Raw genomic sequence first — 21613 nt, 5'->3', positions numbered from 1 at the left:
ACCATTTAACAGGTTTCGTACATTAGATTATATTTAATAATATATTTTTAATTTAATTTGATAAACAGAATATACTTATAGACAACTATACAAGGAAGAAGCACACGCACTTGGCCTTCTGATCGCCTGCTGAATACAGTCGTACTGAAGCGTTAGTGTTGGCAAAATTGGGTTGGTTTACCAGCACTGCCAGAAACAGCTGGTTGTGTGACTAGAGCTGCAATTGTTTTTGTTGCTTGCACGAAAGATAGGGCCTGCCGACCACTACGCTGCCCTACAAAATATATTTCACCATAATATTGATAAGCATTCCAGACATCCCATCTAACAAAAGTTCAAAGTCATCACAACTCGACAAACACACAGCTGGCGAGGAAAGGGTACAATTAGATTTTACTTTCGTCTCAACAATACATTTAAATTTCTGAGCTCTAGGCGGAAGCACACACAGAAGACGCATATGGTGGAGGAGAGACATTAATTTTCAGTAGTTGTGCGGTTTGCTTTGTTTGCCCCTTTCTAAATTTGTACAATTTCCCCCACGCTGACGCAACAAACTTAAGAGTAACGAAAATCTAAATTAAGAGCATAATGAGCGAATCGCTGACATTGGCAAACGATGCCAACATCGCCAAAAATGCTGCACTGCCGCTGCCCACAGTCGCCCAGAGATTTAACTCGGGAATGGATCTAGAGGTAAGGAGCAGCGAAGCGGAAGCCAAACAGAACAGGAAAATCCATGAGCCTGGGTGTCGATTTCTGTCCAACTGCGCAATAGACTCGTGTCTCGTGTCTCGTGGGTTAAGTAATTCGGTATACCGCTGGGGGATGGACTAGGGGGCCAGCTCTCAGTTAGCATAAAATTTACATTAATGTAGATAAAGTGCATTTAGATTGGCCAACATTTTAATATGATTTTCGTTTCTCTTTCAGGATCCGAAAAACAACAGTTTCTGGCTATGGAAATGGATATTTAACTGGACATCAAGCTCACCGATCATGTTGCGTACCGTGGAAAAGAAGATTCTTTCGTACTTGAAGCTGCCCTATCGTGGATTTTTCGTCGACATCGGTCCGGCTGTGGGAGATGCTGACAAGATCTGGACACTTAGCATGAACACAGAGTCCAAGGAGGTGCCGTTGGTCCTGTTGCATGGCTTGGGGGCTGGCATAGCTCTATGGGTGATGAACCTAGATGCCTTTGCCAAGGGACGACCCGTCTATGCCATGGACATCCTCGGCTTTGGCCGCAGCTCTCGCCCCACCTTCGCCAAGGATGCCCTTGTGTGTGAGAAACAGTTCGTCAAATCTGTGGAGGAGTGGCGGCGCGAGATGAACATCAACGACATGATCCTGCTGGGACACTCGATGGGTGGCTTCATAGCCTCCAGCTACGCCTTGAGCTATCCAGAGCGCGTCAAGCATCTGGTGCTGGCTGACCCATGGGGATTCCCCGAGAAACCCACAGATCCCAACAACACCAAACAGATTCCCCTGTGGGTTAGGGCCATAGCGAGAGTGCTGACTCCGCTAAATCCGCTGTGGGCCCTGCGGGCAGCTGGACCCTTTGGCCAGTGGGTGGTGCAAAAGACGCGACCGGACATAATGCGCAAGTTCCAGACCACAATCGAGGAGGACATCAACCTGTTGCCCCAGTACATACATCAGTGCAACGCCCAGCATCCCAGCGGCGAGTCGGCCTTCCACACCATGATGCAGTCCTTCGGCTGGGCCAAGCACCCGATGATCAACCGAATCAAGGATGTGCGCAGCGATATACCCATCACATTCATATACGGGTCCCGTTCCTGGATCGACTCTTCCTCGGGCGAGAAGATCAAGTCTCAGCGGGGCAGCAACATGGTGGACATCAAGATCGTAACTGGCGCCGGCCACCATGTGTATGCCGACAAGCCGGACGTGTTCAACCGCTATGTGAACGAAACCTGTGATATGTACAAGGTGCAAGATAGCAAGCTAATCAACCCTCTCCAGCTAATTCGAGAGTCGACGGAGTCCGATGAGGAGCGTGAGCCAAGCCTGAGCACGGCCAAGACCGTTGAGATCCAACCCGAAATTGTGTCCGTCCCCTCCAGTGACGAAGTGGCGGCCCCAACGGCCACAGCGACGTCCGATGACGATCTGGCGACCAATATCAAGTCGAAATAAGAAGTTAAAGTCCCAGAAGCACGCTACCCTGCATCTACTAGTTTAGTGTCTTTGCCTAGTATTAAACAGTCACCTCACCCCCCCCTATCTATCCAAATTCTATTTTTATAGTGTAATAAACTCATTGTTTACAAATCAACAACAAAATGGCACTATGTTCAAGTATATCTATAGAGGGTTCTCAGCGTTGGCGATTTCTGATTCGTGCTGATTCAGTCAAGAGTACAAAGTACGCTCCATGGGCACTATGACCGCACATGAGAAGTTCCATTGAAGAATTCAAAGCGATGCTCATGCGAGTATGTATGTACGCGAGTCTCGCCAAAAAGCTCTCTATAGAGTTTAATGATGAATGTTGTACGTCAGAGTAAAGATTAATCCGAAGAGCATACACGCGACACTTGTTTTCAGACCCGGTTACAGGGGTAAAGGCTATCTACATGCTATTCTGTAGAAATATGTAGGTGAAACAGGAGCGGGCCGCGTTTAGAGACAAATTGAAATCGTGCGCGCCCTTAGTCTACGGGGCGTCATGAAATACCCTGCCATCCAGCATCTTGGTATTGTATAGTCTTTGATAAAATACAACTTCAATAGTGTCACAGCCACCACCATTCTTCAAGTAATTTCTGTATATCATGCACTTTAATCCTGGGCGATTATAGTGATTGGTATTGAAGATGACTCAGTTGGCACAGTCGGCTTGGTTGATTCCCAGCAATATGTTATCGGCAGGTGCGTCTAAGCTTTCTATATGCCCATATATATATATTTTATTACATATGTACAAATATATAATATACGCACATACACATTCATGCATATTAATTGAGTGTAAACAAGCAGCGCACCGTGTTGCTAATCATGTATATAGTGTTTAAATATTAAATACATATTATACAGGTTTAATAGAGTGGAAAGAACAGCGAATCGTGTTGCTAGATGAGTCTGTGCAATGTTAACAAACAAAGAAAAATCGTACATACATAATATAGTCAATCCCATAAAGCTCAAACGTTATCAAATTGCAACGAAAGCAAAAAAAAGTGTTGATAATTTTGCAGAAAGCTGATAGCCCGTTGGGACAATAACAACGTCGGAGCAAAGCAAACAAAGAAATGGTATACATAAGTTAATTTTTATTTCACGAGCTCAATCGAAGAAAGTAAAGTCCCAATTGTGGAAGCTATAAAGTACACTTTAGTGTTCGAGTATAATGTATTTAATTATTCACTTAGCATCTGCGAAGCCCACACGGTCATTGCCCATGTCGAACTCGGTGTAGTATTTGCCAATGAAGACATCACCCAGAATCCAGAGCGGGCCATTTGGTGGGGGGATGTCAATGCCCATGAAACCAGACAGACAAATTGTTTTGCCCATTTGGGCCACACGGAGAATATAGTCCTTGCCCTCCAGCTCAAAGGTCTTGCCACCCAGCACGAACTTGATGACCGGCAGTTTGGGGATCAGGTCGCAGGAAACGATATACTAGAATCAGATACAGACAGAGATTAGTACTTCCCTTGGGCACTTAATGCTGAAAGCTCACCTGTCCTCCAATAATGGGTGTGCCACCTATTTTCTGATTGATCGAGGTCGCCTCAGTCATTGGAGCGGCAATAAGAGAGGTGCCAGTGTCAGCAATTACTTGGCAGCCACCTTTGCACAGCTCCAGATCGCCAAGGGCGGCCGAGTCCATTTTGATTTGCCAGTACGCCTTGCGGGTGACAGGCAAGTAGGTGAAGTCTCCGGTGTAGTGCTTGGGATCGGAGCCTCCGAAAATGATTTCACCACCTTCAGGGCTAGCTGGGTCGCGATTCAGGTAGAAGGAAAACACGGGTGACGAGATCAAGCCCTGTTCGTACATGGCGTAGAATGGTGGCTTGACCCCATCCACAGAGATCGAGCTGTAGCCGAGTCCGAGAATGCCGTCGAACTTGGCAGCAACAAACACCAGACCGGGCTCGCTCAGTGCCTCAGCAAATGTCTGACCCTTGATGTCCAGGCCACCCATCGAGAGTGTGTCGGTAGAAAGGTAGCCGGAAAGACTGCCCGATCCGTACTGGATGGCAAATGTTGTTCCGTTCTTGGCGTAGGTCGACGACTTGCTAGCATCGTACTTGTTATGCATCAGACAGGCAATGTTGGTCAGATGACACTTCTTCGACGGCACCCATAGATTCGAAGAGCCGGTGTCGAAGACCACCCTGAAGCTTTGCGGAGGGGAGCCGATCGATATTGGTCCGTAGTATTGGGCATCCATGTAGTTGGAGAGGGGCTCTGGTACATCGCCTCCTCCATATCTAATGCGCAATTGCTGCAGTTCTGTGCCCACATCGGCAAAATGTCTGCGGGCTGACTGGAATCTATTTAGCGGCACTCGCAGCAAACGTGAGTTGGAATCGGCCACAGCCAATGCCAGGCAAGCGACCAGCAGCAGTAGAACCTTCTGCATTTCGGCTGCTACGTATTGAAATATAAAATTGATTTTTAAAGCTGCACAACTCTACTGACACTGCAAAAACAACCGTTTTGTGCAGTTAATTAAATATTGCGGGGCAATGATTCAGCATCGAAAATGTGCTAAATTTTGCCTATGGCGTGTGGTTAAAATATACTACAAAATAGAATAAATAGACCATTATATGCCAGAAATTGGATGAAATATACTTGAATATAGCACAAAATGGAGGGAATGTTCTCTAATATACCGCAAAATGAATGAAAAATACCATTACAAATAGCATAAATATACCAGCAATGTTGCTCATTTTTGGGTTCGATAACCGTTCAATTTAAATGCGTTAATCGGAAATGAGAGATTAAATGTAAGGATATTTTTCAATTTACTGGAACCTTGAGCTTAAGACTCTCACTAACCTAAAGCCATGCTCTACTATGCACAGAATATCCATTCTTACCGAAAGAAACCACAGAGAACAAGACAGACTAGAAAGAATAGTTGCAATCGCCTGGAAATGCATTCCATTAATGAGTAAATGAAAAGTATGCTTTATTCAACAATTCCTGGTACTTGATTAAAAAAGAATGTAATTGATTAGAACTAAGCATTAACATTATCCATATGTATATTATCCAAAACCATACCTTTGACAAATACATACTACTGTAAGTGTGCATAGTGTAAGTTGTACAACAAGAGCCATTTGTTTAGAAGTAAGCAATTACGGCATTTCAACGTTCATAATTTTGACTGTTCTGTGTATAGTTTTCAAAATGCATTTCATTTGCCCAAATTACACAGTGGATATCGAGTGCAAGTCTTGTCCTTAGTACTTGTAACGATAAATGGCAACGCCAGCGACGCCAATCAATATAGAACCCATTAGATAGCCCAGAAGTTTCAGCTGCAAGCACACAAAAAAATAGAGTAGTTGAAGGCAGTTGTGTTAATTCTATTTTTGTGATTTAAGAACCTTGGAATTTTCCACGAGGGGTTGCTTTTGTCGGGCAGCAGTCTTTTGTTCCATTTTCTTGGCCTGGCCCAACATCTTCTGATACATTTCTTTTTCGTTGTGTTGATCGCGACGCGCCTTGATGAAAAGCCTGGCCAGATCTTGTTGAACTCCACGATTTTCAGGCTCGAGAGTAGCCACCTTTTGGAACAACTTAATAGCACCCTGCGTGTCGTTCTTGCCTTCCAGAATCTGGAGGGGATTAAAACAAAATGTTTGGTCACACACTAAGAACAGGAATATAAACTATATTTTGTACTTACTCTTCCCTTGCGATACAAGGCCTTTGGATTATTCGGCTGACACCGCAAGACATTCTCCACAGACTTGAGGGCTGCGTCGAAGGCCGAAATTTTGATCTGAGTCATGGCCAGGTTGTTATAGACAATCAAACGATCATCCAGAATGGCCTGCGTTTCACTGTTGGAGAGCTAGTCAAAGGGATCCTTTAGAGTTGTCCCTTTAGTCCCTTTAGGGACACGTCACTATTCGTTTCACTCACTTGCAAATCTTCTTTGCCAAATTCAGATTCCGGATCCCCATCACGTGTGTCCAAATAGTCAAGAGCGCGTCTGTACAAGTGAATGGCAGTATTATATTCCAACCGCTTGAAAAAGTAATTGGCACGCTCTTTCTTGCGGGTTCTGGAAAGGGAACGAGTTTCTTGTGATCATGTGCTATGGACATGGAGCTGTGCTTTAACAAACCCATATTTGCGGATCACTTCAAAGGTCTTCAGATCGGCAAACTCTTCGTATTTGCTATCCAGCAGCTCTATTTCATAAGTAAGCTGTAAGGTAGACATGAAGCTAAATTTTCATGATTTGGCTGGCTTCACACTTACAAGCGCATTAGGTGGGACAATGAAGTCCCCGTCGTCTTTTTTTAGCCCAAGAGTCCCGTAGCCAAATCTGGGATCCACAACCACTTCGGCGACTTCACCCACTTTCAGCATGGGCAGTATCATATCCAAGCCCTGGGCAACCTCATAGTCTCCAACATGACACTGAAAGTTCTTTTCCTCCTCTACCACTTTGCCATCCTCGAGTTTGCCGGTAAAACTTATGGTTACCAGTTCACCGCGACTGGGACTTTTGGCATCTTCCGGTGCCTTCTTGATGATGCGCTTTATCAGCTGCTTGTTGCCCAATATATCACATTCACTTTCACTCTCGGCCTCTTCTCCCTTATCCGCATCACCGACAAGAGTCGTTGTTGCTGATGTTTCTTCAGAGGCTGCCTCGGCTGTGGCCTTACGTAAATCCTTCGTGTCTTCGGCATTCGTCAGATCCTCAAAGGAGCTGCTGCTAGATTTCTCCGTGTCCATATTTTCCTAGAAGACGAAAGTATGTAAAATATTGGAACATGGAACAAAGGGCACTGAGAAAAGCGTGGTTAACGTATGACTTGGCGGGCGTCCACGGTCACTTGCACCTGACCGGCAACTTACGCTAATATGTGTTCTCTTAAATTTCGTGTTATTAAATAAAATATTCCAAAATAAACTAGAAAAATTCACATTACAGCAAAACGAAAAAAATTTACAATTTCACTGCATTTCACTGCTAGCTAGAGATGGGCAAAGCAGATATCTGCACAGTCAAATATCGGATAAATATTATATGTTGGCACAAATTTAAACTTTCTCCACTTTCACTGAGATTGAAACAAATTCTTAACTGGCTAGCAAGAGAATATTAATAAAATAAACTGAGTGGCATCTGAATAAATATACGCACATATTCTCCGCCTACTATCGATACCAGAACATCGATAGATCTGTTCGAGTGTAACCAGAGTGCGGAGAATCAAGTTCAATTTAAATTTCCGTTCACCGTTCATTAGCTTTCAACGGTTCGGTCGGTCCACGGCTTCAGCGCGGTGATATCGTGATATCGAGATAAAACTACAAATGAAAAGAACGCGTACGCATGCCACATACGTATAACGATGTAAACAAAGAGACAGCATTTAAAAGGCGGTACAACGAGTGCATTTTACAGATACACACCCATGAGTGCGTATGTATGGATAAAGATACTGACATACGAGTGCTTGTACACAAAGTGAAATCAGACTTCGGGCAGTAACAATATTTTGCAACTGAACAACGACAGCCACCATTGTTTACCATTTGTGCGATTCGTTTAAGCGTATTTCTGTGTTAACTGTGAAATTAACACTTTCCTATTGGGCCCAGAGGGGCCTAGGAAGTATCATATTCCCCCAATGTGGTAATGGCAAACACAGTGGCTGCAACAATGTTATGGACTACTTCCTTCTGTCAGCTAATGGGGCTTATCTTGAACTTGATGATCCCGCTGCATTCGAGCATAAATCGAGCAATGCACTCGATTAACTTCATGACACAATTGACGGCATCAAGTTTCCCTGCGCTTCCTTGATTAGCCATTTTCGCTTTTATTCATTCGCGAATGCGCAATCATTTTCCTACGGTTCGTTCGGGTGTGTTGTGAGCGGTGTGCGAAATCCGTCGTCCAACCTGTTCCACCTGCATTTCGCATGGGGGCTGGGACTGGGATCGGAATCGGATCGGGCACTCGGGGACTTGGGGCTGGGCTCGCTTGACTTGGCGCTGCTCGGGCTTTTCTTTACGTAACGCCGCTGGTCAACCTAGTTTCGGCTGTTATTTTCACTCTTTGCCGACTGCATTCGCCAGTCATCCATGTCCAGAGCCACAGAGTCGAGTGGCTCCTCCTCCAGCCGGCTCCTCCACTGGAAGACCAGCAGCAGCAGCAGCGACAGCGGCAACAGAAGCAGCACGTTTTTATTATCGCACATTTCCCTTGCGGAATATTAATGGGCAAACCCAATACGAGTACTTTGAGGAAATGTAAATCCATAGTTCGTTGGCCAAGTAAACCTGTTCCTCCCCCAAGCCCCCATGCCACCAAGCCCTCAGGCTCAGTGACACCCAAATCACTGACGGAAATCACTCTGTGCATAGCCAAGTGACTCACATCAATTGCCTTAATAACAGAAATACTCGTTTCTGAATTCTATTCGGTTTAGTTAGAAGCATTTATCCATCGGATCTGTGCCAATTCTCGCGTGTAAAGTGATAGATCACATTCACAGAGCATTCAAAGTGAAATCAAATTGGAAAAGAAAAGAAACGAAAAGAAATACAATCAAGCAATCATGGGCAAGCAAACGTTCCGCCATATTTCGCCATTTGGAATGGCGATGGTCTCAAGTGTGTTCCTACTGGCCTTTGCGGCGGAGACAAATGCCTATGGATTTGGACGTTGCCCGAACTATCCATCGATGCCAAAGTTCAATATGAGTCGTGTAAGTTTAACGTCGTGCGGATCTCTAAAATCTGAATCATCTCAATAAAACAGTCGGTTGGAGAACTATGCATTCCATGAATGATAAATATATGATATACATATATTCTGTAAATGATTTCGTTGACACCACTTTCTGATGTAGGTCATTGTCCAATTAGTGAATCAAATTAGTGAATCACCCCATCAAAGATATTACCTAAGGTCAAACCCTTTCCAATTCCTTTAATTTGTACTACCACTGTCCTTACAGTTTTGAGATGCACCGTAAATACAGCGCATTATCTGGCAAAGAGGGGGGGATCCAAAAACAAATTTAAACCTGTCGCCTTTTCAATTAATTAGCACAAGGCGGCCGAAGACCTTTCTTCATTTTATGGATTGTGCATAAAGATGAACTTGAACCAATTTAAGGCCATCAAATCCGATCCATCCCCAATGTAAAAATGCAAACCAGTTTTACAGAAGGAGACACACTACACACACACAAAAGCTTTACGAGCATGATGGCCTGGCCTGGTCTGTCTGTCCGTCCGTCCGTCCGATGGTAAACAAGCCACATACTTGTATTTTTTTGGAAAAAATAAAAAAAAAGAAGTAAATCCACAGCTTCCAATAAAAACGGCATTCATAGGCATGCCAAGGACAACAAAGTGAACTAATTGCAGAGCCCCATTAGGAGGGGACCAGACGGCGACGGGGACCACCAGTGCCAATAGTGCCACTGTTGCTGTTGGGGTACAATCAATTTAGCAGCACGAATTAAATTGATTGAGCCTTGATTTGCATAAACGATAATCTCTCATAATTTGCTAGGCGAGAGCTCGCTCCGTCACCACATAATCATCCAATTGAGCTCTGGACGGGCGTAAATAAAACATCATTTGACATCATTAGCGACCGCGACCCACCATTCACCCAGCTCTGAACTGCTGACCCAGGGGCAAAGACCTCGCCTCGTCATCCACAGATGCATCATAAAGCCGTCTCGACTGCTTCTTCGCGTGACTTTGAACTGCAAGAAGCCAAATGTCTGATGACGGTGCCGCCGCTACTCTGCTTTTTTAATGGTCAGCCACGAAAACCAGTTCCAACACAAAAATGTTTATGTTTTACGCATTATTTGCTAAATAATGAATGCTACCGCGAAAGAAGGGGGGGACTTGTTGGAGTTGTAACCCAGTTAACGCGAGAGAAACGCAGGTAAAGCGCGTGCCAGCACAAGAAAGGGCCCAACTTTCAGAACCACGCAGCTGCGATCTAATTAGTTCTGGGGTTATCCGAACGATATATACTATACTACCCATAGTTATTTAATAAATGAATGAATGAGTACCTTGAGTAAACATTTCCTTGTTACACCCCTTGATGTTGAAAGTTTTCCTTAAAAGAAAAGACGTACAACGTTTAAATATATCTTAGATAATGCTGAAACAATAAAAAACTTATTTGCTTAATTTCAGGTTCTGGGCCATTGGTATGAGGTAGAACGTTCGTTTTACCTTCCAGAGATTGCTTCGGGCTGCACCACATTTCAGTTCGAGCCGTACAACAAGGGAGAGCAATCCAAGTTCCAAAATTTCAAGCTAGGGGTGGCCATCAAGAACATCAATCGTATGTGAGTAGAGCCAAACCGATCATATGTAGATATTCAGCTCTATTAGCTAGTGTTATCCTCTGTAGAACTGGCAATCCGAATGTGAATATAGGCTATGCTACGCCCGAGAACAGCAGATCCTCCATCATGGATTTCAAGGTGAGACTTCCCTTTCGTTCGCTGCTTAAACACTTTCATTATTATCATTAATGCTTACTTGGGTAGTTTACCACTCGATTCCCGGATGTGATTGCCCGTCTGTTGCCCGGCTCTGGGAAGTACCAAGTGCTCTATACGGACTATGAGAACTTTGCCATCCTTTGGTCCTGCGGCAGCATTGGCTCCCTGGGCCATTCCGATCAGATATGGATATTGGGGCGTGATCGCGACTTCGAAGTCGACATACGCTCCAAAGTCTACGATGTGCTCAAGAGACTCTCGCTAGATCCGGACAGACTAATCATCAGCAAAAACAAAAACTGCCCCGAGGTGCTCTGAAAAAACAGCTCCATGGGTCATCCCCATTTGTACATTTAGGTTCTCATTTGGTTAAGGAAAATATTGAATTTCATGCCTAATCATTTAGGCTCTGTGATATCGAGGAGTGTGAATCGGAGGCGAGGCGGGAGTCGTGAAATCCAAATACAAAAACAAATTACTACAAAAAATGTATCTGCAATGCATTGGGGGATTTTCGCTATATCACTTAACACGGTGATCCTAATTAATCGGGAATAATTAGTATTTACAGCCGGAGTCCAAGTCCCGAAGTTCCGATTGAGGTTCTGTCCCAGTCGCAATTGAAAAACTGATCGAAAAGGTTCTCTAAGAGGAAGGAAAATGTCAAGATTGTGGATTTTGCTATGCCTAGCTCTGCTTTTGGTTCCCTGGCAGATGTCTGAGGCCAGAGGAGGAGGGGGAGGTGGACACGGCGGTGGAGCTGGAGGTGGACACGGTGGTGGACATGGTGGTGGACACGGTGGCGGACGCGGCGGTGGATTCGGCGGTGGACGCGGCGGTGGATTCGGCGGTGGACGCGGCGGTGGATTCGGCGGTGGACGCGGCGGTGGAGGGCGTGGTCGATACGGGGGAGGTGGAGGATACGGATTCGGTAGCGCCCGACCATACTATGGCTACGGCGGATATGGTCGGTATAGAGGCTATGGATACGGAGGCGTTATACCTGTGCCTTTGCCTATTCCCCTGCCGGTGGCCTACAGCAGATGCTACTACGACGACTACGGCTACTACACATGCTGAGGAGTAGTGCGGAGCTGGGTACGATTATGAGTGGGGTTTATTTATACAAATTACATTCAACATTTTAGTTACAAATTCTGATTATGTAAATGTCTCAAGAAAGTTAGGCTGTAGACAGTTCTCTAAATATTTCATATTCCTTATTGTTTTGATGGTCTTCGGTGTGTGTGTGGTTCCTGTTGCACAATTCAGCACTTTGTATACATACTGAGTTGAGTTTTTGTGTGGAGTGCTTGGACTCTGGCTCACCATGCCAGTAGTGGCCTGCTTAATCCTAGTAAAAACCCATTAAAATGCAATCTACATACATATGGTTATATGGAAAACTTAGGACTACGGATATGAGTACGGCTACCATCCGAGTGGCTGACATGCATGATGCGTTCGTTGTGGCAAATTAAGTCGAGTAGAGACTAGACCCCAGTCAGAGGGGAGCCTTTTGATGAATATAACAAAATAGTACCAAGATTACGGAAGGCTGCGCGTGGAAGCATCCAAATTAGAGACATCAATTCCTTAGAGATATGGAATGGAACCTTGCAGGGTTCACAACTGTTTAACTTTACTGAAGCACAATCTGCCTGCCCCTCTGGTCTGGGATATCAGTATATCAACTATATATATCAGTGGTATATGTGTATAAAAGGGTGTTTCTTGTATATAATCGTTGTATTGCCTGCCCCGGAAGACTACGGACGAGCATTCTGATTACGATTTATGGATTACGGATTCATTGCAAACGTGTGAAACGCGACGGAGTTATTGCATTTGTTCGGATTCGATTGATCTACATCCAGATCCCTTCACATGCTCTAGAGCATGGCTTTGCACTCGTTCTCTGCTATGCTGTGCTGGATGCAGTGGTTGATCTCGGCAAAGCCTGGTCGCTCGCTGGACTTGCGGTTCCAGCAGCGACGCATCAGGGCGTAGACGGAAAGTGGCGTGTTGTCCGGACAGCCGAGAACATTGCCCTCCTTGATGTACTTGATGACCTCCTCGTGGGTAAGTCCAAAGTACGGCTGCAGGGCGAAGGAGAAGATCTCCCAGAGCACGATGCCGTATGCCCACACATCCGACTCCAGCGAGAACTTGTTGTACAGAATGCTCTCCAGCGGCATCCAGCGGATAGGTATGAAGTCGTTCTCGTCGCCCTTGTAGTAGTCCTGCAGATAAATCTTGTGCGATAGTCCGAAGTCGGCTATCTTCACCGTCATGTGCTCGTTGATCAGGCAGTTGCGAGTGGCCAGGTCGCGGTGTACGAACTTCCGCTCCGCCAGGTAGAGCATTCCCGATGCAATATCGGCGGCCATTTGCAGCAGGTGCTTCTCGTTCAGCTGCAGCCGGTCACGGGGCTGGGCCTGGTGGGTGGCAAAGGGTGAGCAGGCGCGCAGGAACTCGCTGAGATCTCCTGGTGCCATGTACTCGAAGAGCAGGCACATAGGCCGGCCCAGGGCGCACACACCCAGCAGCTTCACGATGTTTGGATGCTCAAATTCGGCCAGCAGGCAGGCTTCCCGCTCGAAATCCATTTGCATCTGATCACTGGCATCGTCCTTGAGCATCTTGACGGCCACCAGGAGATCGTCTTGGCCGGGCACCAGACCCGGGGCCTTGGCCTGGAACACCCGACCGAAGGCGCCCTGTCCCAGGGAGCGCACGTACACAATATCGCCGCGTGGATACTCCAGCTTCTCCAGACGAGCATTCTGTTGGCCCTTGGTATCCTGAATGGCCACCGTGGTGAGGGTGACACAGTTGCTGTGGATGGTGGCCGTGCTGCGGATGGTGCCCCACTTGGCCAGTGTGTTGGTATTTGCTCCTCCTAGTGTCTCTCGACTGGTCGCCAAGTTGCCTCCGCACTCACCGGCCCTCATCGAGGCATTGCAATCACCCCCGCCAGTGCCAGATCCTGGTCCAGTTCCTCCCGGCGGCTGGGAGTAGTCCTTGTGCTTGGACAGCTTGTATATCAGCAATATCATCAGATGGAGGGCCACGATCCCAATGAAACCGATCCCCGCCAGCAGGAAAATCATTGAGGGGGTGAAGAACTTCTCCATTTTTATGGGCGTGTTCATGTCGTTGGCATTGGGATCCACATAGTCGGCTGGGAAGAAGTAAACAAAGATGAGCTCCTGTTGGAAGGAAAGAAACAGCTCGACTCACGGCATATGGGAAGGTCGCAGTGCTGCCAGCGCACAGATTCGTCGACCGTGTAACACCAGGGCTGCTCCTCCTCTCCACCAGCATTCCGGCAGTAGTTCTCGCCCTCCAGAAGCTGTGGAAACACCAGGGGTGGCTGGATGTGCTTGTGTGGATGCTGTGTGTCCCAGCGCTGGCAGGGAATTCCTGATTTGGTCACATTCATAGTTCCTAGATAAAATCGGCCGTTGCCATTTCGGCAATCGTCTGTCAATGCAAGAAAATTTCATATTAGTTTAGGAGGGATCTCTCAGCGATGGTGGTAGGGCCAACTCACAGCTAGCTTCCGACTCCTTGATCTCCGTGAGGCCTATGTACGAACAGTTCGGCCGCCGCATGGAGGTGTCGTAGTGCGGCAGAGCAGAGCAGTTGGGCAGCCGGAAGGAGCCCCGACTCTTGATGAACATATTGCGCTCCTTCTTCTCCTCGATGAGCACCCAATCGTTGTAGCAGAACTGCAGATGGGTGGCCTGGCAGTCCTCGAAGCAGAGCGGAGCCCTCACAGCTTGTCCGTCCTCTACATGGCAGTTGGGAAACGCATAGGCGCACAGCATTTTCTGTAGGGGATCGATCGAAAGGAATATATAAGACACCAACAGAGGGTGTGCTCAGTGGGCTGCTCACCTCAGCCGCCTCGCGGCACAGACCGGTGAGGTCGCTAATCAGCTCGTCCCACAGCGCCGTTGTGGTCTGCTCATTCTTCCAGCCACCCGTTGGGTCGTCCAGGCTGTACCACACCTGGCCGACAATGTACTGCTTGCACACCTTGCCGTTGTAGGGAGCACAGTAGCCATTGTCCTCAGCCCGTTCCCTGTCGTGCTCGTGATGACGCTGGTGCTGGTGGTGGCGCCGCGCTGGCTCCTCGATGGCGTTCAGCGAGTTGGCGTGCACTTCACTGTTAAATAAGAACACGCACAGCCCCAAGGAAACCACAAAAACCAACAAACTCGGTATTTTCCTCATCCCCAAAGCTGGCCCCAAGCCCACACCCCCAACGCCACCCACTCCCACCCTCAACCGGGCAGCCATGGCTGCGTTTCTGTATATGCACGGCAGAAGCTTTGTTTGGCGGACACTTTCTAAACGAAATTGTCACTGGGATTATCAATTTCACTCATCTCACACAGCTCCAGGCGGATGCACTGGCTCTCCTGCTAATCTTTAGCCACTTTCTGGGAAAATTTGAGTGACGAAAACCGGGGAAATCAGTTTATTTTCGCAATGTTATTCTCCCGTCGACGACGCCTTTTCACCGAATACCACAAAAGTTGGCGACGACAGGCCAACGGACTGGGCCACGCACAGGGGTTCACAGGGGTGGTTTCTACCTCAAGAACAGGGTTGTTAAATGCGCGGCAAAAGCCAAGGCAAAGGGGAGGCCCTTGACTTTATTCTGAATTGAAATTACAGTATACATGTTTCATTTTGGATTGATCTAATTTTCCTGATCGGGATCATCACCCACATTGAAAACTTCATTCTGCTCCTTATTCTGATCGTCTTCTTCATCATCGGGAATGGCGTCAAGTCCCTAGGAAGAGAAGAGGGCTGGGTATAGATCTGGGCAATGGAAGGAAAACTACAGGAAAACTCTACAACGACCAATCTTTCACTTCCGCACTTTACGTTTATTCACTTTTGCACTTAAGTTTTAAAGAAATTTCACTTAGATCAACTTATTCCTTCTTCTCGTCTGGTATGGCATCGAGGCCCTGCAAGTAAATGAATTGTGTCTCAATACAGAGGATCGGCTGTGGAAACTTTAAATGAACGTGCATAACGATAAGGAAATGAAGCGACCCAACACCAATGAAGTATAACAAGGCGGAAATAAAAAAAAAAAACAACAAAACGAAACACTGACCAATAATATTATAATGAGGAATGGAATGCAGAGAATACGAAAACACTGATCAACAAATAGCACTTACATTCATCAAGTATGGATTATCGGTCAGTCGGAAGTCGCGTTGGTACATCACACGGCTGAAACGCTCGTCCATGTTGCGACGGAAGGCCTGCGGGAGTAAAAGAAAACCATTAGAAATCATTGCCAGAAAACTATTTGCCACAAGCTGTACATCCGCGGAGCTTGGAATATGTTTTATAAATTCCGTATAGTGCCCAATTAACTGTGGTTATATAAGAATTTGGAATTGCTCGGACAGGAGGTAGCGGTCTAACTCACATTGCCCAGCGTCAGCTTCTGCACGCCGTACATGGCGTATATGGGCACGGACAGGAGCACGGTGATAATAGCGGCGCCAGGTAGGATTTCGAACCACATCTTGCCAAGAAAAGTTGTCTTGTTATTTTTTTGCACGAACGGAAAACAGACACGGACAAATCAGCTGTTGGCAGTCAACTTATGATTAACCCATTTTCGAGCAGTGGGTACTTAAATACACACACGCATATTATGAAACTTGAAGAATTTTAGCGCAGTTCAGGTGAAAGATTGTGTGACTTTTTTTTAGTTCATAGGAAAGAAGCATGGACCTACAAGAAGAATTTACCGTCGGATTTATTTTCCGCCATTTACATCAAGTAGTTGGTCTGTTTAAAAGTAGGGGGGTTAAGTGGGTTAAGTTCGTTCAATGTGCTGTTGACCAATTCGCGTGCGTTTGCGGTGCAGAAATTCGTAAGATTTTTACCCTCTTTTGCCACGTAAATTGAATTAAAAGTTGGATCTCGGCAAGATGATAATATACACAAACGAAGGCAATCCCCTGGGACTGCAGCTGCTGATGCTGGCCAAATTCGCCAAGCGGTCGGTTCAACTGGTTAACCTAAATCTAAATGGTGGGTGAAGAACAACTTCCGTGGGGAACTCCGGCGGAGTGCATGCACTATGACTAGGTAATCGTGTCTGATGCAATAACTGGTTTTGTTGCAGATGCCAAATTCAAGGATTTCCTGATTCTGCCCACACTCGAGCTGGACAATGGACTGCGTCTGTTCTCGCCCGCAGCCATCGCCAAGTATCTGTTCGTGGATGAGGGCCAGCTAAGGGATGAGGTACGGAAGCAAGCATAATTGCGCCTAATTTAAGCAATGACCCTTCAAGGTTAAACCAATATTCTCCAACAGTGGCTGGAATGGTCGACCATGTTGCTGGCGCCTGCCCTCGCCCATCACATGGCCGTGGGACACCGTGCCGATCCAAACGCTTTACCGGTGCTGAATGCTTTGGTGAAGAAGCTGGACGATTGCCTGAAAGCTACGCCTTACCTAGCCGGAGACAAATTGAGCGCTGCTGACATTGCTGTCTGGTCGCTTCTCGCTCCGGATGGCACTCTCAAGGGCGCGCAGAATTTGGAGAGCCTGCACGGCTGGTATAACCGGGTGAAAGCGTTGCCCGAGGTACAGCAGGTGTTGGCCGAACAGCCGCTGAAGGATCTTAGCTTCAATGCGCTGCAGCAGTCGAATCGCTATGGTGGACTACACCACGTGCCACTGAAACGTCTCAGCCTGGCGGATGCGGGCAAACTATTGGCGGAAACAGCATCCACAGTCGCGGACACAGTCACAGATGAGGAACTAGCCGCAGCAGGAGCTTCCTTTACGTACACAGCCCCCAAGGATGTCCAGGAGCAACGCACTGTGCTACCCAAAGCGGGCGAACGCAACGTGCTCATCACTTCGGCCCTGCCGTATGTTAACAATGTTCCCCACTTGGGCAACATAATTGGCTGTGTCCTGTCTGCGGATATTTTCGCTCGCTACTCCCGCTGCGCCGGCTACAACACGCTGCTCATCTGCGGCACAGATGAATATGGCACGGCCACGGAGAACAAGGCTCTGGCCGAGAACATGACGCCGCGGGAGATATGCGACAAGTACTTTGAGCTCCACAATTCCATCTATCGCTGGTTTGGCATTGGTTTCGATTACTTTGGGCGCACCACCACCCAGGAGCAAACAGAGTGAGTGAATAATGAATTTGTGGAAGTGGCTGTGGATTTCCAACTGAGATTATTCTGATTTTGCAGCATTGTGCAGGAGGCATTCAAGGATGTCCACAGTGCTGGGTATATCATCACAGAGAGCGTGGAGCAGTTACTCTGCCAGAAGTGCGACCGTTTTCTGGCCGATCGGTGAGTTTTTCATGACTTTCTGCCTTGAAATATAATCCCTAAATTGAGATTTGCCTTCAGCTTTGTGGAGGGCACCTGTCCGCATCCTGGCTGCGGCTATGCGGATGCCCGCGGCGATCAATGTGACAAATGCGGCAAGCTGGTGAATGCCACCGAACTGATCCGTCCACGCTGCAAAGTGTGCAACACTGCGCCCATCCTGCGCTCCTCGGATCAATTGTTTATCGATCTACCCAAGGCCGAGCCTCGGCTCCGTGAGTGGGTGGACAAGGCGGAGAATGGGTGGACCCACAATGCCAAAGTGATCACGAGAGCCTGGCTGAGGGAGGGCCTCAAGCCGCGATGCATCACGCGAGATCTGAAATGGGGAATTCCAGTGCCCCACAGCGGCTTCGAGAAGAAGGTCTTCTATGTGTGGTTCGATGCGCCCTTCGGATACGTGTCGATGACTAAGCGCTACACCAAGGAGTATCAAAAATGGTGGCAGCCCGCCAAGGGAACTGACGTGGAGCTGTTCCAGTTCATGGCCAAGGACAATGTGCCCTTCCACTCGGTTGTGTGGCCCAGCGTCCTGCTGGCTATCAACAAGGGACACACGCTCGTGTCGCACATAATGGCCACCGAGTATCTGAACTACGAGGATGGAAAGTTCAGCAAGAGTCGCGGAATCGGAGTCTTTGGCAATGATGCCCAGGCAACGGGCATTCCGGCAGATGTCTGGCGCTTCTATTTGGCCTCGGCACGACCAGAGGGCCAGGACTCGAGCTTCAGTTGGAACGATCTGGCGGCACGCAACAACTCTGAGCTTCTCAACAATTTGGGCAACTTTGTCAATCGTGCTCTGGTCTTCTGCGAGAAGAACTTCAACAGCATTGTTCCCGAGGTGGTCGCCACGGAAGAGGAGCTCATTTTGCTGGCCCTTGTCAACCGCGAGCTCCGCGGATACATCAATTCTTTGGAGAAGGCCAAGCTGCGCGATGGCATTCGTCATCTTTTGGCTATTTCCCGGCATGGCAATGGTTATATGCAGACACAGCAGCCCTGGGTGCTCCTCAAGGGCAACGATGAGCAAAAGAAGCGCGCTGCCACCATCATTGGCTTGTGCGCAAACATTGCCTGTCTGTTGGCTAACCTCCTCTTCCCCTACATGCCCTCCACGGCACGAACTCTCTTTGCCCAGCTCAACGCCAAACAGACGCCGCTCAATGCAGAGTAAGTGAATGGATCCCCTGTATCATCAGAGCTGTTTCTTAATCTGTGTGTGTCATTATTTAGGAAACCATTGGCCACCTTGCTACTCCCCGCAGGACACAAGATCGGAAAGCCCGCGCCCCTCTTCGCCAAACTGGAGCAGTCCTTCATTGATGAGCTCAAGACCAAGTATGGTGGATCCCAGGAGACGAAAGCGTCCGTGCAGAGCCAGTCAAGCACCGCAGACCTGGAGCAAGCCGTGCAAGCTCAGGCCGATAAGGTGCGACAGCTAAAGACGAGCACCAAGGACAAGACAGTGTGGCAGCCAGAAGTCAGCAAACTGCTAGACCTGAAGAAGCAACTGGAGGAGGCTAAGAAGACCGCTGTAGCTGCGCCAGCTTCTGCTCCTGCGCCATCGAATGGTGGACAATCAGTGCAGGATCTGGAGAAGGCCGTACAGGCGCAGGGCGAAAAGGTGCGAAACCTAAAGGGTAGCACAAAAGACAAAACGGTGTGGCAGCCAGAGGTGAATGTGCTGCTTGATCTGAAGAAACAGCTCGAAGCTGCACAAAAGGCAGCCAAAGCGGCTGCAGCAGCTCCTGCTGCAACTACAGCTGCTCCTCCTGCAGCCTCGGCCGACGCAGGCCAAGTCAAGGCATTGGAAGACAAACTTGCACAGCAGGCAGAAAAGGTGAGAACCTTAAAAGCCAAGGGTGATGCGTCTGTGTGGAAGCCAGAAGTTGATATTCTCTTGGCCCTGAAGAACCAGCTGGCGGCTCTGACTGGAGCACCAGCCGCTGGCGGACAGGGCAAGGGCAAGAAGAAGAAGTAAGGCTTTGAATATACTCCATAAATATGCTGGACATTTTTACCTCAACTTTCTAATCACGCATTCGCCGTCGACTGGCACAGCTCCAATCATTTTTCTATATTTATTTCGTTTGCATTTAACAAACTTTGTATTTATTTGAAGTGTAGCCAGCAATCAGTTAGTACCTTAGTAAAATGGCTATATGTGCAAAACTTATTTTCAATTTTTCTTAAAAAGTAATAGATGCTTGTTGGGTTTGACTATGCAGTTCTTATCTCTTATTGTTGTGCTCAGTTATGACAAATTTTCGTCTTCTTTGAACTCCATTTGTGGTACCATTAGCTTAGATAAGAGATCAAGCTCGCGCTCTACGTAGAAAATAGATATATGTGCAATCATGTCTATTCATGTTTTGAGAGTCGCAGTGTTAGCATCTTTTCAGTAAAAGTGACAAGCTGATTGATTCTGTACGTAAGCACTCATTATTGCTTCAAATCAATAAAAATTAAAAAAAAAAAAAATACATTTTAGTTAAAAATGCCACATGGTAAATCATTTTCTGAGGAAGAACAGGGAAGGATCAAGAGAATGAAATTAGCCGGCATAAAAACTGGTCGAATAGCTTCGCTAATGTATCGACATCAAAATACTATTTCAAAAATGTTCATAGATCCAGACGGTTACCGCATAAATCGTCGACTTGGCCCAGTATCAACCATAATAGAATTGACAAAACGGCACTTGGGGCAGTTTGCAACTGAAGACCTAATGAGCTGCAACAAAATCAAGGCAGAACTCGGGTTAACAATCCCCAGGCAACGTGTGAGCCAAATTTTGAACGAAAATTTTAACCTGACATATCAAAAGAAAGTGGGCAAACTCCTCTAAACTAAACGTCATAATGATGCGCGCGTGTCATTTTTGAAAAACAAAAGTTCTGGGACCCCGAATTAGAAAATTTCATTTTTAGTGATGAAAAAAAATGAGTTTACACGGTTCAGATGTCCATCATAAATATTGGAGAGACCCGCGTCATCCACGGGCAACTTGCTACAAGCCAAACCATGGTGATGGATCGCTAATGATATGGGCTGCCTTTAGTGCTAAAGGGAGGTCTCCAATATGTTTAATATCCGGCCGGATGAATGCTCAAGCATAGATAGAATTGATAGATAGTGAACCTTTTTCATTTGCTGAGCATTTCCATGGTGATCAATAGACATTTCAGCAGGATAATGCGCCAATTCATGTTTCCCGGGCCTCAATGGACTATTTTGAGACCCACAATAAACCGTTGATTAAGTGGGCTTCAATGAGTCCGGACTTAAATCCAATTGAGGATCTGTGGGGAATCCTTGCAGCAAAAGTCTATGCCTGTACAAGGCAGAACGATACATTGAAGCAATTAAAACAAGCGATAGTTGCAAAATGGAACAGGATAGAAATAACAACACTAAAAAACTTTCCGAACTCAATGCACAGTGGGCTGCAAAAGCTTC

General features: G+C 47.0%; 8 protein-coding genes across 12 annotated transcripts; 4 read left to right on the top strand and 4 right to left on the bottom strand.

The window, feature by feature from the left end:
- Positions 1-293: 293 nt before the first annotated feature.
- LOC6590837 (protein ABHD4) lies at positions 294-2316 on the top strand. 2 transcript variants are annotated; one of them, XM_026985253.1, is made up of 2 exons: positions 294-380; positions 934-2316. In XM_026985253.1, the coding sequence occupies exon 2, from the start codon at positions 1000-1002 to the stop codon at positions 2167-2169; it is 1170 nt and encodes a 389-aa protein (XP_026841054.1). In that variant the 5' UTR covers positions 294-380; positions 934-999; the 3' UTR covers positions 2170-2316. The 2 variants fall into 2 exon arrangements, with proteins under 2 accessions (XP_026841054.1, XP_002015769.1); XM_002015733.2 differs by lacking the exon at positions 294-380 and adding an exon at positions 393-696.
- A 972-nt stretch (positions 2317-3288) lies between these two features.
- On the bottom strand, positions 3289-4654 carry LOC6590926 (lysosomal aspartic protease). The gene is made up of 2 exons (XM_002015732.2): positions 3722-4654; positions 3289-3660 (listed from the first exon to the last, which is right to left on the bottom strand). The coding sequence occupies exons 1-2, from the start codon at positions 4625-4627 to the stop codon at positions 3400-3402; spliced, it is 1167 nt and encodes a 388-aa protein (XP_002015768.1). The 5' UTR covers positions 4628-4654; the 3' UTR covers positions 3289-3399.
- Positions 4655-5246: 592 nt separating this feature from the next.
- Positions 5247-7173, bottom strand: LOC6590925 (peptidyl-prolyl cis-trans isomerase FKBP8). The gene is made up of 7 exons (XM_002015731.2): positions 7099-7173; positions 6493-6981; positions 6356-6438; positions 6151-6292; positions 5912-6079; positions 5610-5840; positions 5247-5540 (listed from the first exon to the last, which is right to left on the bottom strand). Exons 2-7 carry the CDS (start codon positions 6973-6975, stop codon positions 5463-5465), a joined length of 1185 nt encoding a protein of 394 aa, XP_002015767.1. The 5' UTR covers positions 6976-6981; positions 7099-7173; the 3' UTR covers positions 5247-5462.
- A 343-nt stretch (positions 7174-7516) lies between these two features.
- Positions 7517-11218, top strand: LOC6590924 (apolipoprotein D). Of its 4 annotated transcripts, none has more exons than XM_026984864.1 (5): positions 7517-7665; positions 8682-8960; positions 10423-10577; positions 10643-10715; positions 10782-11218. In XM_026984864.1, exons 2-5 carry the CDS (start codon positions 8811-8813, stop codon positions 11052-11054), a joined length of 651 nt encoding a protein of 216 aa, XP_026840665.1. In that variant the 5' UTR covers positions 7517-7665; positions 8682-8810; the 3' UTR covers positions 11055-11218. The 4 variants fall into 4 exon arrangements, with proteins under 4 accessions (XP_026840665.1, XP_026840664.1, XP_026840667.1 ...); XM_026984863.1 differs by having other exon boundaries at positions 7517-7669; XM_026984866.1 differs by lacking the exon at positions 7517-7665 and adding an exon at positions 7807-7882.
- Positions 11219-11396: 178 nt separating this feature from the next.
- LOC6590923 (holotricin-3) lies at positions 11397-11816 on the top strand. The gene has a single exon (XM_002015729.2). The coding sequence runs from the start codon at positions 11397-11399 to the stop codon at positions 11814-11816; it is 420 nt and encodes a 139-aa protein (XP_002015765.2).
- LOC6590922 (tyrosine-protein kinase transmembrane receptor Ror2) lies at positions 11593-15044 on the bottom strand. The gene is made up of 4 exons (XM_002015728.2): positions 14640-15044; positions 14293-14572; positions 13980-14222; positions 11593-13920 (listed from the first exon to the last, which is right to left on the bottom strand). The coding sequence occupies exons 1-4, from the start codon at positions 15042-15044 to the stop codon at positions 12629-12631; spliced, it is 2220 nt and encodes a 739-aa protein (XP_002015764.1). The 3' UTR covers positions 11593-12628.
- A 562-nt stretch (positions 15045-15606) lies between these two features.
- LOC6590921 (NADH dehydrogenase [ubiquinone] 1 alpha subcomplex subunit 1) lies at positions 15607-16346 on the bottom strand. Its single transcript, XM_002015727.2, has 3 exons — positions 16204-16346; positions 15947-16033; positions 15607-15727 (listed from the first exon to the last, which is right to left on the bottom strand). Exons 1-3 carry the CDS (start codon positions 16300-16302, stop codon positions 15692-15694), a joined length of 222 nt encoding a protein of 73 aa, XP_002015763.1. The 5' UTR covers positions 16303-16346; the 3' UTR covers positions 15607-15691.
- Positions 16347-16655: 309 nt separating this feature from the next.
- LOC6590920 (methionine--tRNA ligase, cytoplasmic) lies at positions 16656-20330 on the top strand. Its single transcript, XM_002015726.2, has 6 exons — positions 16656-16817; positions 16912-17033; positions 17106-17941; positions 18008-18112; positions 18173-19324; positions 19388-20330. Exons 1-6 carry the CDS (start codon positions 16715-16717, stop codon positions 20133-20135), a joined length of 3066 nt encoding a protein of 1021 aa, XP_002015762.1. The 5' UTR covers positions 16656-16714; the 3' UTR covers positions 20136-20330.
- Positions 20331-21613: the final 1283 nt, after the last annotated feature.

The sequence above is a fragment of the Drosophila persimilis genome, unplaced genomic scaffold, assembly GCF_003286085.1.
Source record: "Drosophila persimilis strain 14011-0111.01,24,50 unplaced genomic scaffold, DperRS2 tig00000002-arrow-pilon, whole genome shotgun sequence".
Lineage (NCBI taxonomy): Eukaryota > Metazoa > Arthropoda > Insecta > Diptera > Drosophilidae > Drosophila > Drosophila persimilis.
Note: the sequence above shows the minus strand (reverse complement) of the source record. Positions and strands in the feature narration are given on the sequence as shown.